Genomic DNA, 21,040 nt, shown 5'->3' with positions numbered 1-21,040 from the left:
CATCCCAACTTACCACAAAGAATGGGGGTATAGAAAAGAGAAGTTCTTTATTTTTTATTTATTTTTACTTATTTTTAATGTTTTTAATGCTTTTTATTTGTTTTTGAGAGAGAGAGAGAAAGAGAGAGAGAGCGATAAGGGGAGGGTCAGAGAGAGGGAGACACAGAATCTGAAGCAGGCTCCAGGCTTTGAACTAGCAGTCAGTATAGAGCCCACGCGGGGCTCAAACCCATGAACTGTGAGATCATGGCCTGAGCTGAAGCCGGCTGCTTAACCGACTGAGCCACCCAGGCGCCCCAAGAAAAGTTCTTTAAGACAGTTTTGCACCCACATTCTAAAATTATAGGAAGTGGATATTCTGGCAACTATTCAGCACAGTTCTCTAAGACACCTAAGTCTAAATTTGACAAAATTTGTGCCCCCTGATATTTTTCTAGCCTCATTTGAAAAGAAGAAAATAGGTATACAAAAATGCCGAGACCAGCACTGACATTTTCAATATTTACAATAAACTGACAGCACATTTATAGTACATTCTTCCATGCACGCCAACTCAGACACCTTTTAAAGCATTTCCATAACATTTTACCTTATCAGAGCCGAAAGGAATATTTGAGATCATCTCTTCAGATCCTCTTATTCTACAGATAAAGTTCCCCAAGGTTACAGTGTTCATAGCCAAATCTGGACTCAAGGTCACTGCTGGTATCTAAATCCCATGGCGGTATCTAGCCCTGATCCAGTGACCTGAGGGATTTTCGTCCTTCTGGACAGAATAATGCTTTTAGAAGCAATTTGAGAAAGAGAAAGTGAATGCCAAATATTCTAGTGTGTTCCTCACCAGGGAGATAGCTCTACCACAAATGTGTTACGCTTCTACCAAGCGCAGTCTCAGTAGAATTTCGCAGGTGCTCCCACTGAGCTGGCTCCTCTGCTGCTTCGGGTAAAGTTTCTTAAAAGTAGTGAGGATAGAGAATTCAATCAGTGATCTCTTAGAGAACACAGGAATAAAATTGGTGTAACAAGGGGGAAAATGTTCTTAGTCTTGGAAGTGTTTTAAAATGCTTTATTGATGTATTTGCAGAGGGATGCCACTTTGAGAAAACTCAAATTAAATTTAACTTCAATATGTTGTCAAAAAGTTTTTTATTCCTATTAATAAAGAATAAGCCCTTTGGATGTTATCCAGTCTAAGAAACAACTGTCTTTCAAATACTTCAGGCTTGCCTAAAAAGAAAACAAATAAACACCTTAAAATGTCATTTCCTTTCTCAGGAAATCCCTTCTCCTGCCCAGATGGTGACTTAGATTCCTGTCTATCACTTGAATTTCAGTTTATGTTTTACCTCCTCTGACCTTTCAGTTTGTTAGACGTTTTTTCTAGAATTAGTCTGGGTCTCCCTCATTTTCACCTTACCGCAACCTCATTAGAACAGAACTTGATTTCGGGGAGCCTGGGTGGGTCATTTGGTTAAGTGTCTGACTTTCGCTCAGATCAGGATCTCATGGTTTGCGGGTCCCAGCCCCGTGCCAGGCTCTGTGTTGACAGTGTGGAGCCTGTTTGGGATACTCTTCCTTTCCTTCTCAATCTGTCTCTCTCTACCTCTCCCCCACTTGTGTTCTCTCTCTCACTCTCTCTCTCTCAAAATAAATAAACTTAAAGAAAACCCAAAAAACAAAAACAGAACTTGTTTTAGAGTCACTCACATACCTGTCCACTGTTGCATGTGACAGGTGGAGTTAGGTACTATGTCTTACTCAGTGTGCTGGTCATTTGCCATTTTATCTGAGTCCCCACTCTTGCCTCTCCATGTTCTGCCTTGTGTTGTAGGAGGCTGGAAAACTGTAGGCCACATTTCCCAGGCTCCTGTAATTTGTAGTTCCGGTTAGGTTCAGCTAATGAGAGATAGAAAGAGGGAGAAGATACTCCTTTCTTGACCTTTATCTTAAGAGCAGCAAGGGTGGCACCAGCAGTGAGGGAGGCCGCAGCAGCAATGGAAGCACATTTCCTTCTGGTCCACCAGCCCTCCCAGCACCCATGAAAGCAAGTTCTGTACAACGCCCTGTGTTTGAAACTCATAGAATGGATCTGTTTATTCATATTTGGAAGTAGTGGAACGTTTAATACAAAATAAGTAATAAAAAATAATAATTTGGTTGAGAGAGAATCCTTAGTAATGAAATACAGGTTTACATCTACAGTTGCAAGACTTTGTAAGGATACCAAACTCTTAATAGAAAAGCAGTCATTTTAAAATTGGATTATTTGTTAAATCAAGCACCTCTTAATTATCATTTTTCTGTAACACTACCATAGACCTCCTCTCACTGTGTTAAGTCATTGGTAGATTAGTTAGTTCATTGTTGAGTATAAAATGTCAACATTATATATACATGCAACAAAATGAATATAAATGTATTTTAGACTTCAAAAGATAATGCTTTGACTATCGAAAGACTAATGAAGGCCCTTGGAAAAATTAATGAGGACCACAAGTATTTTTGCAAAATTCATACAGATGCATATGATGTCTTCCTATGTTGTCACACAGTTTTGTCAGAAAAATAACACACAGATAAAGAAGTCTCAGCATGAGTTAGATTATTTAATGGCTACACATTCTTTCCATTCCCTCTTTGCAATGCACATTGCTACCCCCCCCAACACTGAAGTGGAATCTCGTTTTCCAGCCCCTTAAATCTGAGGGAGACTTGTGAGGTAGAATGTGTTGGCAGGGACATAGTGTGACCTCCAGAGACTAAGCTTCAGGAGACCTTGAAGTTTATATCCTCTGCCTCTTTGATCACTGTTGTGAATCATCCACATGGGGAGCCAGGTTAGCCGTGTGGGAGAGAACTGAAATGCTCCATCCGGCACCAAGTCACCAAACCTGTGAAAGAGACCATTTTGGATTTTCTAGTCTATCTAAACACCAGAGATAGGAGAAATAATAAGTCATTATTGTCTTCAACCATGGCATTTTGGGGTGGTCTTTACATAGCAAAATTTGACTGAAACATAATACTTGCTTCAGTTTTAGATTATTTTAATAACTAGCAAAGAGTTGGAATGTTTTCAAAATTGTTCCCTTTTTAAAAGACAGTGCCCTTTTTCATATAAAACAATAAATCATTAGCTATTTTACCAATCCAAAGTTTTTCTTATAGCCAATTTTATGTTATCTTTGGACAGTATTCCATGGATGAACACATTTTTGTCATTGTCATAGAGCTCCATTTCTGAAAGAAAGGGAGTGGACTAAAGGGGCGGGCAGGCTTATGAGTGGTCAACATAGTCATCCCAATACAGATCCGCATCTTCCAAAAAAAAGACTCTCTAGTATGCATGTATACCTTTTTTAGTACGCATATGTATATTTATATGCATGTGTTTAGATGTATATGTGTTACATATGACATATATAACACGTGTACATAACACATGTAACACGACTTGTGTTTCATGACTTGTGAGAAACACAAAGTTAAGAAAAAGCACAAACACATAAGAGAAAATTACTAATTCTAACCTGATACTCTATCTGTGGCATGTTAAGTGAGGTCCTTAAGCAAGAAAATGTTGACTTTCTAAACTCAACCAGGGCACTCAGCGAAATACAGATCTTTCTCAACATAGGAAGGCATATGTTCCAATAAACACATAGTTAAGTTGAAAATCTCATTATTTTGAAAATGCATTTCATTAACTTAACCTGACAAACATCATGGCTTTGTTTGGTTTACCTTAAATATGCTCAGCACACATATATCAGCCTGAAGTTGGCCAGTACCTCCAGAGTCAAAGCCTCTTTTATAATCAAGGGTTGAATATCCCATGTAATTTATTGAATATTGTAGTAAAAGTGTGAAACAGAAAGGTTGTATGGGTACAGACAGTGGTCCGTCTATCCGTTCTTGACCCCCATGATCACAAGGCTAATTAACTGGGAGCCATGGCTTGCCACTGTCCAGCATTATGAGAGTCTCCTTGCATATCACAAATCTGGGAAGAGATCCAAATTCAAATCTGAAGTGCAGTTTCTACTAAATGAGTATTGCTTTTCTACTATCTAAAGTGAGAAATTCTAAGGTGAAACCTCATAAGTTAGGAACCATCTGTAAAAGAATTTCACAGGGACTTTGTAACTTAAAAAGGCTCACATCATTTTGTAGTTATTTTTTGCAATTAAGAGAACATGAATATAATGGACTTAAATATTATAATTTTTTTAGTGCAAAAAACAGACTTAGGGTAACATATTCTGAATATACAACAATGGGAACTTGGAAGGGTCAAAACTGACATTCTGTTCTACCTCACTGCCCTTTGGCAAATATTGTATCTATGATATGTGTTTTAAAAACTAAGAGTGAGTATATTAAACCTTTGGTTTGGGCTAAACAGTGACATTAAATACATTTATAGTAGATTTTTGGGAAAGTTTTTAAAAGCAATTTCCTGGATTTATTTTATTTTACTTTTTTATTTTTGAGACCGAGACAATGAGAATCCCAAGCAGGCTCCACACCCAGCACAGAGCCTAATGTGGGCCTTGATCTCATTTCTACGAGATCATGATCTGAGCCAAAATCAAGAGTTAGATACTTAACTGACTGAGCCACCCAGGCGCCCCAGGATTTATTTTTTTAAAACTTTATTGAGGTATAATTGACACACATAAAGATGTATATATTTTATATGTACAACTTAAGTGTTCATGGGTTTATTTTTATATTAATAATGACAGGACATATTTATTAACCCTTCATTGTGTTAAAGAAACTAGGAACTTTGTATTAATTATTCTTTTTTATTGAGGTATAATTGACACAGTGTATTAATTATCCTTATATATTACTCACAACTCTCCTGGAAGTCAGGTATAAATATCAAGGGTGAGAGAGATTTGGTGACTTGCTCATGTAGATGAGAGCAGTAGAAAATGAGAACTCTTGAGGACTCTTGATCTTGGGTTTCTTCTTCCCATTTCATTCAGTTGGGTCACAGCGTTTTCTGTTTTTAGGTATCATCAATTTTATTCTGTTTTCTAAAGTGTTCCAGTTTGTTTCTTTTATTTCCTCACTCTATTTTAAAATGTGAACCAGAGTATGCATGCTAATCGGTATAAGAAGATTATTGTATACTTCAGTTAGGCCGCCTGCAGTCTGTCACTCTTATTTATCATTTTTGTAGGAGTATTCAACACACACCACCGAAATATTGTCTGTGAATACTCTAGGTGGTCATTTCAGGCAGTTGAATTCACTTTTTATCCATAAAGTGCCTAGCAACTTTTTTCCTGTTTTGAGACTTTACAGTCTCAAATTTCAATGCACATAGTTTAAATAAGATTGGAAGGAGGACTTTTTAAAAAATTAGGTACTGAAATATCGGCATGTTATAAAAATGTCACCCAGCATTTGCAAACATCGAGAGCAGCACTGTCCAGTATGACTTACTGCTCGGATGGAAATGTTCTCTATCTGCATTGCCCAACATGCGGCTAACATGACCAAGCAACTGATCCTAATGTTAATATGGCTAGTGGCCATGTTGATTAGCAGGTCAAGTTGAAATGACTTCATGGATCCATCTACCTCCTAGGGCTGTCGAGGCAACACAAAGGAAGGGAGCTAGTCTTTTTAAGATTGCGTGTGAATCTTGCAACAGTGCTCTTCTTTTTTCTTGCCACTGTAAAGATGGCACCATTACCATGTTTGCAAAAGTAAGGACCAGTTTTACTTGTAGGAGATTAACCCCAGGTACCCTCTGTCTTCCATTACAGTACTTCTCTACCTGCAAGCTGGAGAATTGCTCCCTTAAGGCACTTTAAGGCACATCAGCTGCCAGGCAGGAAGCTTGCTGTGTGTTGTCGATCTGAAGATCTAGGTAGTGGGTGGATTTGATTTTCCCGGACCTGCCTGAGGCCAAAATTGTTTCCGCTTCATTATTCTGAGCAATGGAAACGTTCCATGAGGCAGTCTAGAGTTCTGAAACATAAATGCTAGTAGATATAAGAAAAATTTCAAAGTCCTTATCTACCAAATTCTTTGTTTTCTGCAGTGACTGTGTTCCCTTATGCTTAAATCAGTTCACTATAAAGATATCACAAATCTAAGCGTGACATTTTCTAGCGTTATGCATTCCTTCTGGAATAAGCTTTTTTTTTTCTGTCAGAGAAGTAAATCTGAATGCTGTAGTCACAAGGTTTCACCAAGACAAAACTGTATGGGAGGCAGATCTTGGACACCTACCCATTCCTTTCTTCATCCTGCCTGTTCCCACTGCTCTCTATTCCTTATTCCGTCTTTCTTTTTTGTCCATCTGGAGTCTAGTGATCTTTGACCCTTCCTAAATCATGATCAGTTCCTAGGAAAAGTGCTAAAGTTCGTGCTAAAGTTCAAATAAGAGTGATTAAAACCAATACTTTTTTTAGAGTACTTGAATTTTAAGCATAATGTGTGTAAAACAGTTTCATGGAATCAAGGATTTATTTTCTAGCTCCTGAAGTCTCACCCTAGTTTTGTGTGCCTGTTGTTAGTATGTGTAAAGTTAACCCTGATTAAGGGTCAGCCTAAGCTCTCTATATCAATGAAGACATCTAAATCATGAATGATCAAATAGGAAACTTACATGTCCGTGAATATTGGTGTAATGACTTATGACATTCAATTAGACATGAGATCATCCACACAGTACCTAAAGACACATTCAAACAAATTGTTTAGAAAAGAGCTTTAAAAAAAAACACTATTTCTCCTTCTCTAATCTCTCAATTCCTCATGGATAGTGAACTGACTTTTGGTCAGGGACACCATTTAGAAAGAATTCTTTATAAAACAGCATGCTTCTCTTATGTGTAACAGAATTATGTAATACCATCATTTAACCTCCCACCCAGAGTAGAGGAATAGGCATCGGATGTATCTTCTTAATTGGAACAACTAAAATAAACAGACAAAATACATATAAAATAATTGGTCTTAAGACACTAGATACCAGGAGACAGAGGATAGTCATCTCTGAAAGCTGAGAAACAAAAAGTGAACTCTGTTGTGGCCTCAGCTTGTTGCTGTGGAATACTTCCAGGCAATGGTTACAGAGAGGAGAGGCCCAGACAGAGTCTGGTGGATTCTCTGAGTGGAGCCGGTGGAGTTTGGGATTTGAGACCAAAGCAGCTATAATGCATAGGGGAGAGCACCAAGGAGGAAAATGTTGCACCAGGGGGACCTCGAGCATCTGTGGAGAGTTATTCTGGAGTATTCAGCAGAATGCCAGTTAGCACATGTGTATGAAGGAATTATCAGAGACCAAGAATAAATATTGAAAAATATTGGAGGGAAGAAGTTTTGGCAATTTCATGGAATGTGGAAACATGTCTGTGCCTACCAGCCAGCCAAAGAAAACTTATTCACAGGGCACCGGATAGAATACTCAGGAAGGTCTTGCCTCAGTAGTGGAGAGTAATTAGTCCCAGGCTAATGACTACTCCAGATTCACCTAAAGATCATGAAAGCAAGACCTGAATGGATCAACTTATTTCTAAGTAACTTAACTGCATCTCAGAATAAAGCTAAGAATTTTATTCAAAAATATCAAGTAACCAAAAAAGTGAAATTAATTTCACACAATATCTGGCATCCAATCAATGATTAACAGGCATGTGAAGAAGCAGAGAACACACCCATAATGAGGAAAGTAATCAGTAATAATCTAATATTATTGTTATAATCAAACATGTTAGAATGAGCAGATAAGGACATTAAAATACTTAATATAATTGTATTCCATATGTTCAAAAGGTTAAGTAGTGTCATGGAAGAAATACAAAGGATGCAAATTGAAGTTCTTGAGCAAAAAGTTTTAGTGCCTAAGATAAAAAATACTCAAAATATAACAGCATGTTAAATATGGCTGAACAAGAGACTAGTGAAACTAGAGACATAAAAATATATGCTATTCAAAATAAAATACACAGAGAAAAACTGAAAATGAAAAGAGCATCTGTGAGTTGCAAGACTATTTCTACTGGCCCAATATACATGTAATTGGAGTCTCTGAAGAAAGGGGAGGCAAACAAATGTGAAGAAATAATGACCAAAGTTGTCCAAGTTTGATGAAGACTATAAAGTGTATATCTATGGTGCTCATATTCATGGACTGGAAGACTCAGTACAATTCACGTATCATATCTATCCAAGTTGATTTACAGATGCAACACAATTCCAAATAAATTCCAGAGAGGCTCTGTTGCAGATATTGGCAAACTGATTCTAAAGTTTATACAGAAAGACAAAAGACCTAGAATAGCCAACACAATACTAAATAAGAATGAAGTCAGAAACTGACACTCTACAATCAAGACAGTATGCTATTGGTAGAAGAATACACAGATTAATGGAACAGAAGAGAGAGCACAGAAATAGGCCCACACAAATATATTTAACTAACTTTGAAAAGGAGCAAAGGAACTCAGTGGAAAAAAGTTAGTTTTCAAACATTTCAACTTCCACAGAAATGGGCTCAATGGGGATTCTAAATCTATATCAGAAACAAAAATATAAAGCTAGTGGAAAATTTTGGAGAAAATCTAGATCTTGAGTTTGGCGAAAAGTCTATAGATACTACATCAAAAACAAGGTCTATGGAAGATCCACAGATGGGAAGTAGATATTTGTAAAACATATATTGGTTAATGAATTGTATTTAAAATATACAAAGCTCTTAAACTCAACAGTAAGGAAAAAATAACCAATTAGAAAATGGCAAAAGACCTGAACAGATGTCTCCCCAAAGATGATATACAGATGGCAAGTAAACATATGTAAAGATGCTCAAGATCTTTTGTCATCAGAGAATTGCAAATTAGCACAGCAATGCAACACAATTACACTCTTATTAGAATGCCTAAACTCCTGAAAACAATAAAATTGCTGGCAAGGATGTGGAGCAACAGGAACTCTCATTCCTCACTAGTAGGAATGCACAATGGCACAGTCACTTCGAAAGACTGGTAGTTTCCTCAAAAATTAGGCATCATCTTACCATATGATCCAGCAATTGCCCCCCCCCCTAGAAATGTGAATCTGAATGAGCTGAACACTTGTGTCCACACAAAATACTGCATGTGAATATTGATAGTAGCTTTATTAATAATTACCCCAAAACTGGAAGCGACCAAGAAGTGCTTCAACAGGAAAAGGATTAACAAGAGTGGTGTATCCATACAAAGGAGTATTATTCAGCAATAGAAAGAAAGAGGCTAACAAGCAATGAAAATCATGGGTTGAATCTTAAATGTGTATTGCTAAGTGAAAGAAGCCAGACTGAAAAGGCTACATAATATATGATTCCAATTATACGACATACTTGGAAAGACAAAACTATTGATAGTTACCATGGAGGAGGAGGAAGAGTACGAGAGAGTTAAGTAGATGAGGCATAGGAGACCTTTGTTAAGGGCAAGAATCCATTTTGAATTATCTTAGTTACAATATGGACACATGACCCTATACATTTGTCAGAAGAGTTAACCTTACTGTGTGCAAATGAAGAAAAAAATATATAGGAGTGTAGGATTACCTGGATGAAATGCAAAATGTGACAAATTAATTGTATTAGAAATGTATGAAAAACCTCATTTAAGGGAAGGAGTAAGAAAGATTCTGAACTAAGTAACTTTGGAAGTGAGTAGAGTCTGCAAGACTAAAGGAATAGTACCTAATCAGTGTAGTTCAGTTGATAAATGTTTCTTTACATGGGAGTACAGGTGAAATATTGTACTGCTACTCCAAAGCATATTGAAATAACAGTTAAGTAAAAGAGGGTAGATAGGAGTCAAAATTCTCATTGTTGGAATGGTTGTTTACAAATAGGAAAGAGAAGGATGCTAGAATCCACATGGTGATAGACTGAAGTTGGAGACATCACTGTGAAATCATATTTAACTTAATATAGATACAAATAAAAAATGACACAGAGATATTTATAGATACCTGGATGTACACAGGTTAGTATATACATCTATATTTCCTTGCTCTTTCAGCGGAGAGGACCTGGAAGTAAGGATGCCAGTAGCAACAAGCACACTTAGGATTCAGATCTTGGTTTCATTTCTAATACAGATAATTGTTATGTCACATTTTGTATTCCATCCAGGTAATCCTGCACTCCTACATATTTTTTTCTTATTTATTACTGAAGTTTTTTCATTGAAAGATGAAACATTTTGAGCCACAAAGTAGACTACTATGGGATTATAGACCAATATATAACATAAATATCCATCAGTCCATATGATCAATTACATAAATAAATTGGAAGAATAGATGAATCTGTCACGCAGAACAATTCCACCTGGTTTATACAGATGTTCTCTCAGGTAGGCGGAGTTTAATTCCCCACTCCTGAGTGTGTGCTGCACATAGTCCCTTCCTTCTAAAGAGGAAAGAAGAAAAGGATGAAAAAGAAGAGTGATCTGACAATGGGGAAATCTGACGCTTTCTCCTCTGAGTGATCAAGGTCAATATCATCAGTGATAAGTCATGTAATGGCACATACTCGATATGATCTGATCAAAATAGCATTTTACCTCTGCAGTCTTCCCCTCAAAAACTCTAATTCTAGTTTAATCATGGAGAAAACAACAGACAAACTCATTAGAGGGCCATTGTACAAAATAGCTAACCAATATCTTCAAAACTGTTAAAATAATAAAAAATAAGGTAAGTCTGAGTACCTGTCACAGCCAAAGGGATCCTAAGGAGGCATGGATATTAAATGTAATGTGGCATCCTGGAAGGGATCCAAGAGCAAAGAAAGAACAGTAGGTAAAAATGAAAAATATCTTAATAAGATGTGGATTTTAGTTAATGATATTATGCCAATATTGGTTCATTAATTATAACAAATGAACCAAACTAGTATAAGATGCTAATAATAGGGGAAACTGAGTATAGAGGGTAAATAGGTACTTTCTGTATGATCTTGGTAATTTTTCTATAAGTCTAAAACTACTTTTATATTAAAATTTATTTTATTAAAATACTTCATAACTATTAAGTATTTAAAATATCAAAATATTTATTTTAAAAAGGGAAAATTTCAAGTCATTAAAGAACCAATACTCACTGTATCATACATAACATTTTAATCAGACTATCTAAAAATCTTGAATACTTTCTATTAAAAACAAATTATATGTAATCTTAAACATTGTTGAATGATCTAAATTATATATATATGCATGTAATAGATGCCTATGATAATAAATGTATGCATATTATATTTATACACACATACATTATATGTAATATATAATATAAATACTATACATCATTATATAACTCAGGTAGGCTAGTGTTACAAATTTTCTTTAATAATATTAAGAAAAAAAAGAATTGAAGTTGCAGTACCTCATTAAAAAAGTACATATTTTTCATTATTATTTTTTTTTCTGAAGAGAACATCCAGTGTTGCCTATAATTTTTATCTGTATTTGCCAATTAAACCTTTATTATGAAAGGGTTTGTCAGGTGAGCTGTTAATAGAAAGAGTGCACTGCTAGAGCTTTCCATGCTTGCAAAGTTGCAAAACTCAATATGTGTCTTATTATCAAAGTCATCACTTACACGATTTATAACATACTGATTAAAAGAGAAAATAAAATAGTAGCACTTAGGGCAATAAAAAGTCGCTTATGAAAAGTATGTTTATGTTACAGAATGTTAAATCCCTTTACTGAAAATGCAATAGAAAATAAAAGTAAATACCATTAATAAAATATCCACTCAATAAAGTTTCAATCCCAACAATGTTAACGATGAATATTTTTGTATATTTACTGGTTATAGCATAGAAAGATTGTTTATATTCAGTATAAATATATTTGAGAAGGGGATTTTGGCAAAAATTTTGTTGTCTCATGAATAGCTGTTCTGAGATGAATTTCAGTGGGTGGGGGGTGGTGATTCCTCAGTTCCCCACACCGGCCTGACAAACTCAGGACCCCAGCAGAACTGAGTTCTGACACCATCAACCCGGAGATCATACATCAGATTAACACAGGTTAAGAGTTCAGTTATAAGACTGCCCTCCCTCCCCGACTTTTCCTGTACTTCTGACCAACTGGCTGTATATAAATCAGAGGTTCACGCAACCCCCTCCCCTCTTCTTGGGTTTGATTATTTTGCTAGTGTGGTTCACACAACTCAGAGAAATATTTTATGTATTAGATTACGGGTTTATTATAAAAGGATATAACTCCAGAACACCAGACTAAAGAGGTCCTAGAGTAAGGTATGGGGGAAAGGATGGGAAGCTTCCTCGCCCTCTCTAGCCTCTTAGGCATACCATTGTTCTTGAATCTCTACAGGTTCACCAACCTGGAAGTTCTCTGTATCCAATTACACAGGCAAGATTAATTACATCATTGCTCCCCCCCCCCCCCCCCCCCCCCCCCCCCCGATAAAACTCTATCTCTAGCCTCTCTGTCCTCTTCAGAAGTGGGAGGGACTGAAAGATCCAAGGTTGGGGCAACCAGGCCCAGTCCTTAAATTTCCTAGTTACCTAAGGGTTTGCTAAAGGTCACCTTGTTAAATAACAAAGACCCCTTTATCACCCTTCATCAGAGGAAATTCCAAGGGTTTGGGAAGCTGTGAGCCAGGAACAGAAGAAGAAGACCAAATATAATGTGAGAAATCTATTTTGGTTATTTGGATGATCAAATATATATATTTGTTATAAATCACAGTATTGTACCTCAAGTATGTTTTAGTTAAAAAACACTATTTTGAGTAGTGACATCAGCAAAATTACAGAATAGGTAGCCCACCTGGAAATCCAGAAACCAGTTAGGAGATTCAGGCACCAGATAAAACGGTTGTTACTTGAATAAACAAAGGAGTGGCATCTTGATCACTTTCTAGTCTTTTGATGTGACTTTGTTCCACTATGGCCTGCAGGTCTTTTTCCAAAATGAAGTACAATCTAGGAGCCTCCTTGTGCACTGATGGTGGGACACAGTTCTCTGGCAAGTTTGTACCAACAGGAAGTTGAAAGCCTTATTTTACAGAGTCTAACACTTTGATTTGATTGATAATGCTTTCTCGGGCAGGGCCGGCCCATAATATGCATATGCCAAATCCTCAGCGCCAGCCCTTGTGTTTGTCTTAATTGGTGAAAAATTTAACCACAAATGCATGCACAGGGAGAAAGGATTCGTGGCATCTGAATCAGCAGTACTGTAATGTGCAAAATTAGGGCTCTATGCTTTTCTGATTTTACCCATTCAGACTCTTTTTTCTCCCCCTGACATTAAGCACCACCTGGTGAGGATGTAGAAAAGAAACACAGATCAGTAGGTCTTGATGACCAACCCTTTCATGCCACTAATGGTTTCTGTCCCTCTGGTAAATGGAATTCCTGTGCTCATCTGATTTCTGACCTGTGCCTGGTGAGGTGTAGTGCCAAGTACAGTGATGACAAGAACAATGATGGTTGTGTAACTCCTAGGGACTTTCACTCTATGGCGTTGTCTTGGCCATGAGGTTGATTCTTTACTTATCCTTGGTGCACAGATGGGGAAACAGAAGCAGAGGTGCTACATGGCTTGCCCAAGACCATCTGCTGGTTGGTGGTATAGCTGGAGCTGACATTGAACCTGGGCTGCCAGACTCCAGCATTGCCAGCTCAAACCACTACTCTATAGGGTCAGAATGCAGAGATCAATGGCCAGTATGTAAATGAGGACTCAGTCAGTGCTAGGTGCTTAGTAGGAGGTTGTCACAAATGATATCATTATAGCTCTTTAGTCATTATTCCCTTATTTTGTTTAAAAAAAGAAAAAAGAAATCAAAGACCAAAGTAATGGAGCTACTTAATTAGAACCATAGTGAAAGTTGAATTCATATCTAGACTCTTCTGTTTGTAAAGCCCACGTTCTCCTCCTTGCTTTACATTATCCAGGCCCTCTGTCTCCCCGGTCTGGTCACAGGGGACTGGTGCTGCGGAGGCCTGACACACTCCAGGCTTCCTCCCAGTGTCAGCCTCCACCTCGTTCTCTAGCCGTGGCCCACTGATGCGGAAAAATCCATCATTAGTGGCTCCTATGATAATTTATACTTGGTCCTAAAGAAGTTATTATTGGCATTTATGTGTACTGATCCTTTTAAAATGTATTCTCTGATTTGTTTTATGGAAGCAACTAAGTATAAAGTTTTCATAGGAAGATCACTTTTTCTTCTGGAGAGCCCAAAAACCTGGGTGGAGTCATAGAAAGTAATGATTTTAGACCTTTGCAGAGCAGAATGCCACATCCAGCCTTCTCTCCTCTGGACATACTGCTCACAGCTTCCCTGAGGTTCGGTCTCTTTGCTGTATTGACACAATAATATTTCCCTCACAGATTGCTATAATAATTTATTAAATAACAAATGACATATAGTATGTGTTCAATAAAATTTAATCCCCTTCAATAATTACCTATCAGAAGTCAATTTATATCTGATTTTACTTAATATATCATATTGGAAAATAACGAAATCAGGGATGTAGGCCTAGGAATACAAGTAAACACTCAAGCAATGACCTTTCTTTTCCCTACTGTTTTTTCCCCAAGGCTTCTGGTGTGAGCCACCACTGACAGGTCAGGGAGGAGCCGTACAGTGATGTGTACAGCAATAAGTCCCGGGCTGAGAGCATTAAAATCAGAGTTGGAAACACAAAGTGCAATGTTCAGTACTTTACTTAACTAGATCTATGACCTGTTCAAAGTATTTAAATTCTCTGTTCTTGTTTTCTCATCTGTAGAATAGGAAAAATAAAAATATCTGTTCTGCTTTGTTTGTAGGCAAGAGCTAAACTTAATTGTTTAGCTCTTACGGCTAGACAGGAGGATGCTTCTGTCATTTTTCTCCTTATTTCATTCATTCCATAGCAAGGGTGCTGCTGCTACGGACTTATGTTTCTTTTAATTTGTAATTACCAAGAAATGCTTGGCAACTCTCGGATTCCTATTCTTATAAAATCAAGCACATTATCAGTTAAATATCTTCACACATCTTTTAAAGAGATTAGTTACCCTCTCTGTCACCATGTGGTATACTTATCATTGTGTGATGTAACTCCACTATTTAAATATTTTAATATCCTGTTCAAGAAATAGCAGTATTCATGGATCAGCCATTAGGAGAGTAATTTTTGTGGTTGATGATCTTCTGAATTCAACTTTATTCCTCCCTCCTTTTGAGCATTTGAATTCATCTTTAAATTGTTTAGATTTGGGGTGTGTGTGTGTGTGTGTGTGTGTGTGTGTGTGTGTGTGTATGTCTTTATCCTAGCATTTTTCACTTCAGGCCTGTGGGGAATTGTTATTAAAGAATTTGTAGGATGCAGCTGCCTATTCACAGCACGATGTGTTCATCAAAATAAATCCATCCAAAACGTTCAATTTGTGGATTTGTCCTCTTGATGCACTAAAATAAGAAATGTTAATTTCTCACAGACTATTACCAGATGATTCTAAATATCTGCCAAACAGGAATGTCTGTTTCCTTGTGAGGAATTTCCATAATAAAATCCTGGCACCAGAGCTGAAGAGGATAGTTTTCTATAAACAGAGAAAAACAGCAGCAAGTATTTTCCCTTAGGACAGTTTTAGCTACAATTTACCAATACTGCTTAGTTATTTCTGTCTTCTTTTATGCTTTTGTTTTGAAACATAATGCAGTTTTACCTGGATGCCCCCCCCCCCCCCCCCCGGATATTCAGGAATTAGCTCAGTGTATTGACTGGCTCCGCTAGAGGCAAGACCTCCAGAAAATCGGGAGGCTCCACGCCTCGCCCTTCCCCCACCCACACCTCCAGAGGGGAGAAAGGGTTAAGGACTGTTGGAGAATAGCGGGGCGGGGAGGGAGCCCCGAGGAGGCCTCGGAGCAGCAGGCCGAGCCTGCAGGTGCAGCTTCAATCAGCAGCGCGGCGCGGTGGGCTCCCAGCCGCTGTGAATTTGGAGGAGGGACCTCGGCCACGGCCGGGACGCCGCTGCGAGGAGTGGGCGTGGCCTGGTCCGTGTGGATGCTTGTTAGGAAAGATGCTGGGTGCTTTTCAGTGAGGAGCAGGGCTGTGTGTGGGGAGCGTGTGTGTCTGTGTATATGTGTGTGTGTGTATGAGACAGAGAGAGAGAGAGAGAGAGAGAGAGAGAGAGAGAGAGAGAGAGAGAGAGAGGGAGAGAGAGGGAGAGAGAGGGAGAGAGAGGGAGAGAGAGAGAGAGAGAGAAGGGAAGGAAAGGAGGGAGAGCCACTGAGAGACCCAGAGGTGCTGAAGACCCAGACAGTGCGCGGAGAGCCACTCAGGATCTTTTGGGGGAGCCCTGTAAATGTGACCATGGGGTCTATCACCGGAGCTGTCCTCAAGATGCTACTTCTGTTCTCTACTCAAAATTGGACCAGGGTTAGAGCCGGGAATTCCTGTAAGTATACAGCAAATGATTTAAAACTTGCAGTGGTGGTAGTGGTGGTGGTGGGGGCTCTCTGGGAAACTTTAATTCTGTTGTTTTTATGATTATTATTTGCAACTGGAATTGCTGCAAAGCATACTGCTACAAATGAAGCCTCACTTAAAAATCATGAGACTATGACTGGCTTTACACATGTCTCTCCTCCTGCTCTGGTCAAAATATGCAAAGTGTCATTTCTTTTTTGTCCATGAGCAGACTCTTCTCCTCTCCTCTTTGAATATTCATTGAGGAAACTCAAGTTATAGTAAAACATTAAATTAGCATCTTAACCAGGGAATAGCCTGTGAATGTCTTCATTTCTTCCTTTTTAAGGGATTGCTGATTTTATTGGAATTCTGTCTAACAGGAAAACAACTGGCAGACTTCACATTGTGCTGCATTAGCTTAGGCTTCTGAAGTTTGCATTGGCAGGCTGGTAGCTGGCTGCATCTTTAAAATGATGCCAGGCTAATAACTGACATGCACTGCAGAATTCAGGACAAAATTGGTGGAGGCGAACCTCAATATTAAGAATTGTGTCCTCACTCCCTATAGACTGAGGTTTGAGCACTCTTGAAAGAGGGGACTTGATTCCTACATTCTGCTTAAAGGAAAAACATTCAGGTGATTTGTTCGAAGTATTAATTCTTAAAAGTATTATTTTTAACTATACATTTGTGATTGAATATTCTAAGTTATTTGATTCAGGGAAGATTTTTAAGACCTTTTTTCTCATTTAAGTATCATCCAAAATAATTTGGCAGAACTCCCTTCATCCACTTTTTATTGGAGATAGAAAAAGTTTTAAAAGTTATATTTGGCCTAAAATCTCTAAATGGGAGAATTTCTACCTCCTCCATGAATGACAACTAAGCTGTGAGCATTCAACTTGTAATTTCTTTCTCTGATTTAAAAAGAAAAGCTCATTTGCTTCTCCAGGAAGGGCTATGAGGCCTGTTGAGGAATTTATGCTGCTGCTGTATAACAGGGTTAGGTTCAGGGGATTCAAGGAAGCCAGTGATCAGGCGCTTGCTCTGGCACATCCCTTGGGCACAATAAAGCACTTTGATGTAGGAGAAACATGATAAATAACCCTCCTAGCACACGTCAAATGTCTGTTTACACTGCACGGCTACTGTGATTTCAGGTTTCCATGCAGTATTAGCTCATTTAATGACATGGTGTATCTATCACTCTGCAAGAAGAGAACATCCCTCAGATGCTGTGTTTCAGATTCAGTTTTAGTTTGGTTGTATAAGAATCCCATGAGACCAGAAAATTTGCATGTTTTCACCTAGTTACAATCTTGGAATGCTGTAATGGTAGCATTTGACAAGCATCGTGATAGACAAACAGTAGCAAGACAGCTATGCAGACCCCTGCACACAAAGTTTTGCAGAGAAGACATAAGTAATTCGTCGTCCAACTACGGAAGTTCAACAAAAAAGGAAGGCACTAGAGGTCACTCTTACAATGTAAAGCACATCACTCGAAGCATCTTTCCCTTCAGAAAAGCGGAGCTCAAGTCTGGCCTAGACAGTAAGGTCTTCCCAAGACGCTGCCTGCATTCGGGTTTATAATATATGAGTACAATGGATATTTGTTTGATTGATAGTTGTCCATGTTTGTTTTCTTGAAGTCCAGTAAAAGGCAGATCAACATTAAGTAGCTTTCTTATTGTAATACATCTTTTTAGCGAAGGACAGGGTTGCTGCTGAGACCTGAGGAGAGCAGGGAATTCAGCTTTGGCTGAGCCTCTGACTGACTCTTAAAATTCCAACTCTGGTTTTGTATTCTCTGAGCTTTCGTTTGTTCTCCAAGTGGTTTAATGCTCATTTAAGTATATGAAAATTTTAAAGAACTAATAGAATTTTAAATTATTAGGAATTATTTAAATATTAAAGTTGGAGTTCTTGGTTACCATATATATTGAGTTGGCAGTCCTTAAAGTGTCAAAAATGCAATAGGTGTCCTCATATAATTAAAATTCCCTCTAGTAATTTCTTGTTAATACACTTAGGTGGTGTAGTTTGCATTAGTATATATAAGAGAAAAATTTATTGCCCACTTTTTATTTTATTCTTTAATACTTAGTCATTTTGGGGGGGTAGGGAAGTAAGATCTACTTACTACTTAGGTGCTTCATAGGTGCTTCATGTGTTTTGTTTTGTTTGGAAGAACAAGTATATACGTTTACCAGCAAGGTTGGAATTCAGTGTATGGACAGTGACCATCAGCCAGCATAAACATTTTTAAAGTGTTACAATAATCCCAGTAATTCCTCTGGACAAGACTTTGTATTAAAACATGAATCAATCTTGAATTCCAATATTAAAGTCAAGGAGAACTGAATATAAATTAAAAAAATTAAAGGTCAGTCTCCCAGAAGAACCTTTGTAGACCTTCTCCCTTTATTTACAGCTGATTCTCAGGAGCAAATCTGTTAACCACTGAGTCAGCCCAAGACTACCCAAGACCGCCAGTGTGTAAGCTTTCATGGGACAGCCCTCTGTAAACCAGGGGCAGCTCAGAGATTAGGTGCTCTTTAATGGGAGTGTTAGAGGATCTTGTTAATGAACGTGGTGGCTTCACATCAGAAGGGTTCTGTACAAACACAGACAAATACACATGTCTATATGTGTGTGTGCACATGTATATATGTATGTAAATCTGCATACACCACCACACCCATGTGTTCACACATATTCAGTGGTTCTGATTACTCCTCACTTGCCTAAAGAGGAAATATGTTGACTGGGCCACATTCTTTGCCTACTCACGCCCTACTTGACACTTCAAGAGCCGTGAACTATCCCCAGGTCTTTCCTCTATGTTCTGGTCAAGACAAATTTGTTACTATATTGAGGTGTTCCTTTCTTGGAAGTTTAGAGACAGATTGTGGTGGAAGGGCTTGCTTTTTTACACGTTGCACAGGCTGTTGGTTTCTTCACTTGCTACAAAAAGAGACATGAACTGAGGAGGAAGACATCTACTTGTATACTTGTTCTTATGGACTCATAGTTTCTTCCTGAACATTAAGATATTTCAAGGGGAGAGGCTGACTCACCACAAAAGAAGGAACAGGTGTATGTACTAAGGCAAGTAAGAGTCTTGCTGTAATTTTATTCTTGCAGATCATGTGACGAAGGCTCTCTGGTCTCCTACTGAGCCTTACTTTGAAAATATTTAATGCTCACCAAGTAGCTTATGAATGACTTAATTAGAAGTTAAGTTCTTTTTTTTTTAATCTAATTGGAAAAAATGGCATATATTATATCTACCCTAAAAGAAGCATGGAAAACATGAAGGTAATTGCTTGAGTAGATGATCATCACTCTTGTGGGCTCTGGGATGCCATGTGAATGCAACTGGACAGATTCTCAAAGTGTGAAACTCCACCTTTTGATTCTTTCCTGAAGCTTCCTTCTTTTTCCTTCTCCAAGAATTTCTTTTCATGGCAAAAATAACTAGACTGAAACAGTAAAGCATTGATAAAATATAATTATATGATACAATACATAAATAGCTGAGCTTTGGACATACAAGTGAGTGTACACTTTGACTCATTTCTCTGGCAACAATACTAATTTGTTTCCGTTGGTTTGGTCCGTTCTCCCTACTTCTGATTGTGTACATCCCCAATAATTTCTAATAAGGGCAGCCTCCAGCTCTGGGGATAACACAGCTCATAGCTAACATGGGATCAAAAGTATGACTTCCACATGATACATAGTGCTCACTCTAAGCAATAAGCATTATTGTCTTCTAAAATTAATTTCAGAATTTGTATCAGATACAAACAGTTCCTTTATGGGACCCAATCTCTGTATCAAGATTGAATTAATTTACCTCTTCAGTGAAAACAAATTAATAGAATTGCATAATATCAGTCATAACATAATATAATAATATTTAGCTCAGAGGTTGGCCAAATATGGCCTGGTGTCTTGTTTTGTAGAGCCTATGAGCTATGAATGGTTTTTTTATTTTTAAATGTTTAGAAAAAATTAAAGCAGAATTCTTTGTGGTACAAAAAAGTTATATGAAATTTAAATTTCAGTTATCCATTCTTCTCATTACTAGAACCATATGGCAAAAATTTGTACTCAGTTATTGTTATATTTATATTTATCAATAAAATGTTCTTAAAATTGATGTCCCTCTCTTTATGTAAAGACTTGCATTGTAGTCTTTACTATCTGGGCTTTGATAGGTAGAGTTCATTGACCCTTGATTTAAATAACATACAATATAATGGTGAGACATGAGCAGTATATACATTATACTTCTATGATAAAATTCAGTCTTAATTAGCACAGAAATATGTGCTTGTGGGGTCATGGTACTGAAAGTGATGCTGCTATTACCAGGAACTGTTAAAGAAGAGACCTTTAAATTAGTATCTTCCTCGTGTGTTTCTTCTTAAAGACCTTCTCGTTCAGAACTCTTGTTATTTCTGAATAACATGGATCTGAATTATTTGTAAAGCTTCAGCAGTTTTGGTTGCTAAAGGGGCACTTCAATCTCAAATAATCCCATTAATAGAA

The 21,040-nt window shown here is 37.7% G+C and overlaps 1 protein-coding gene across 2 annotated transcripts in view; it reads left to right on the top strand.

Moving 5' to 3' along the window:
* Window positions 1–21,040, top strand: part of CNTNAP4 (contactin associated protein like 4) — a 541,886-nt gene that overhangs the window by 277,062 nt on the left and 243,784 nt on the right. The window contains exon 1 of one of the 2 annotated variants that reach the window (XM_029925565.1): window positions 16,265–16,466. The exons of the other annotated variant lie outside the window; for it this stretch is intronic. Coding sequence (XP_029781425.1) covers window positions 16,382–16,466 — 85 coding nt within the window. The 5' untranslated portion in view covers window positions 16,265–16,381. Of the gene's footprint in view, window positions 1–16,264; window positions 16,467–21,040 lie in introns of those variants that run through there. 2 annotated transcript variants of the gene reach the window in all.

The sequence above is a fragment of the Suricata suricatta genome, chromosome 16 (genome assembly GCF_006229205.1).
Source record: "Suricata suricatta isolate VVHF042 chromosome 16, meerkat_22Aug2017_6uvM2_HiC, whole genome shotgun sequence".
NCBI classification, from domain to species: Eukaryota; Metazoa; Chordata; class Mammalia; order Carnivora; family Herpestidae; genus Suricata; species Suricata suricatta.
The sequence above is the reverse complement of the archived record's forward strand: the minus strand, read 5'-3'. Positions and strand labels throughout refer to the sequence as shown.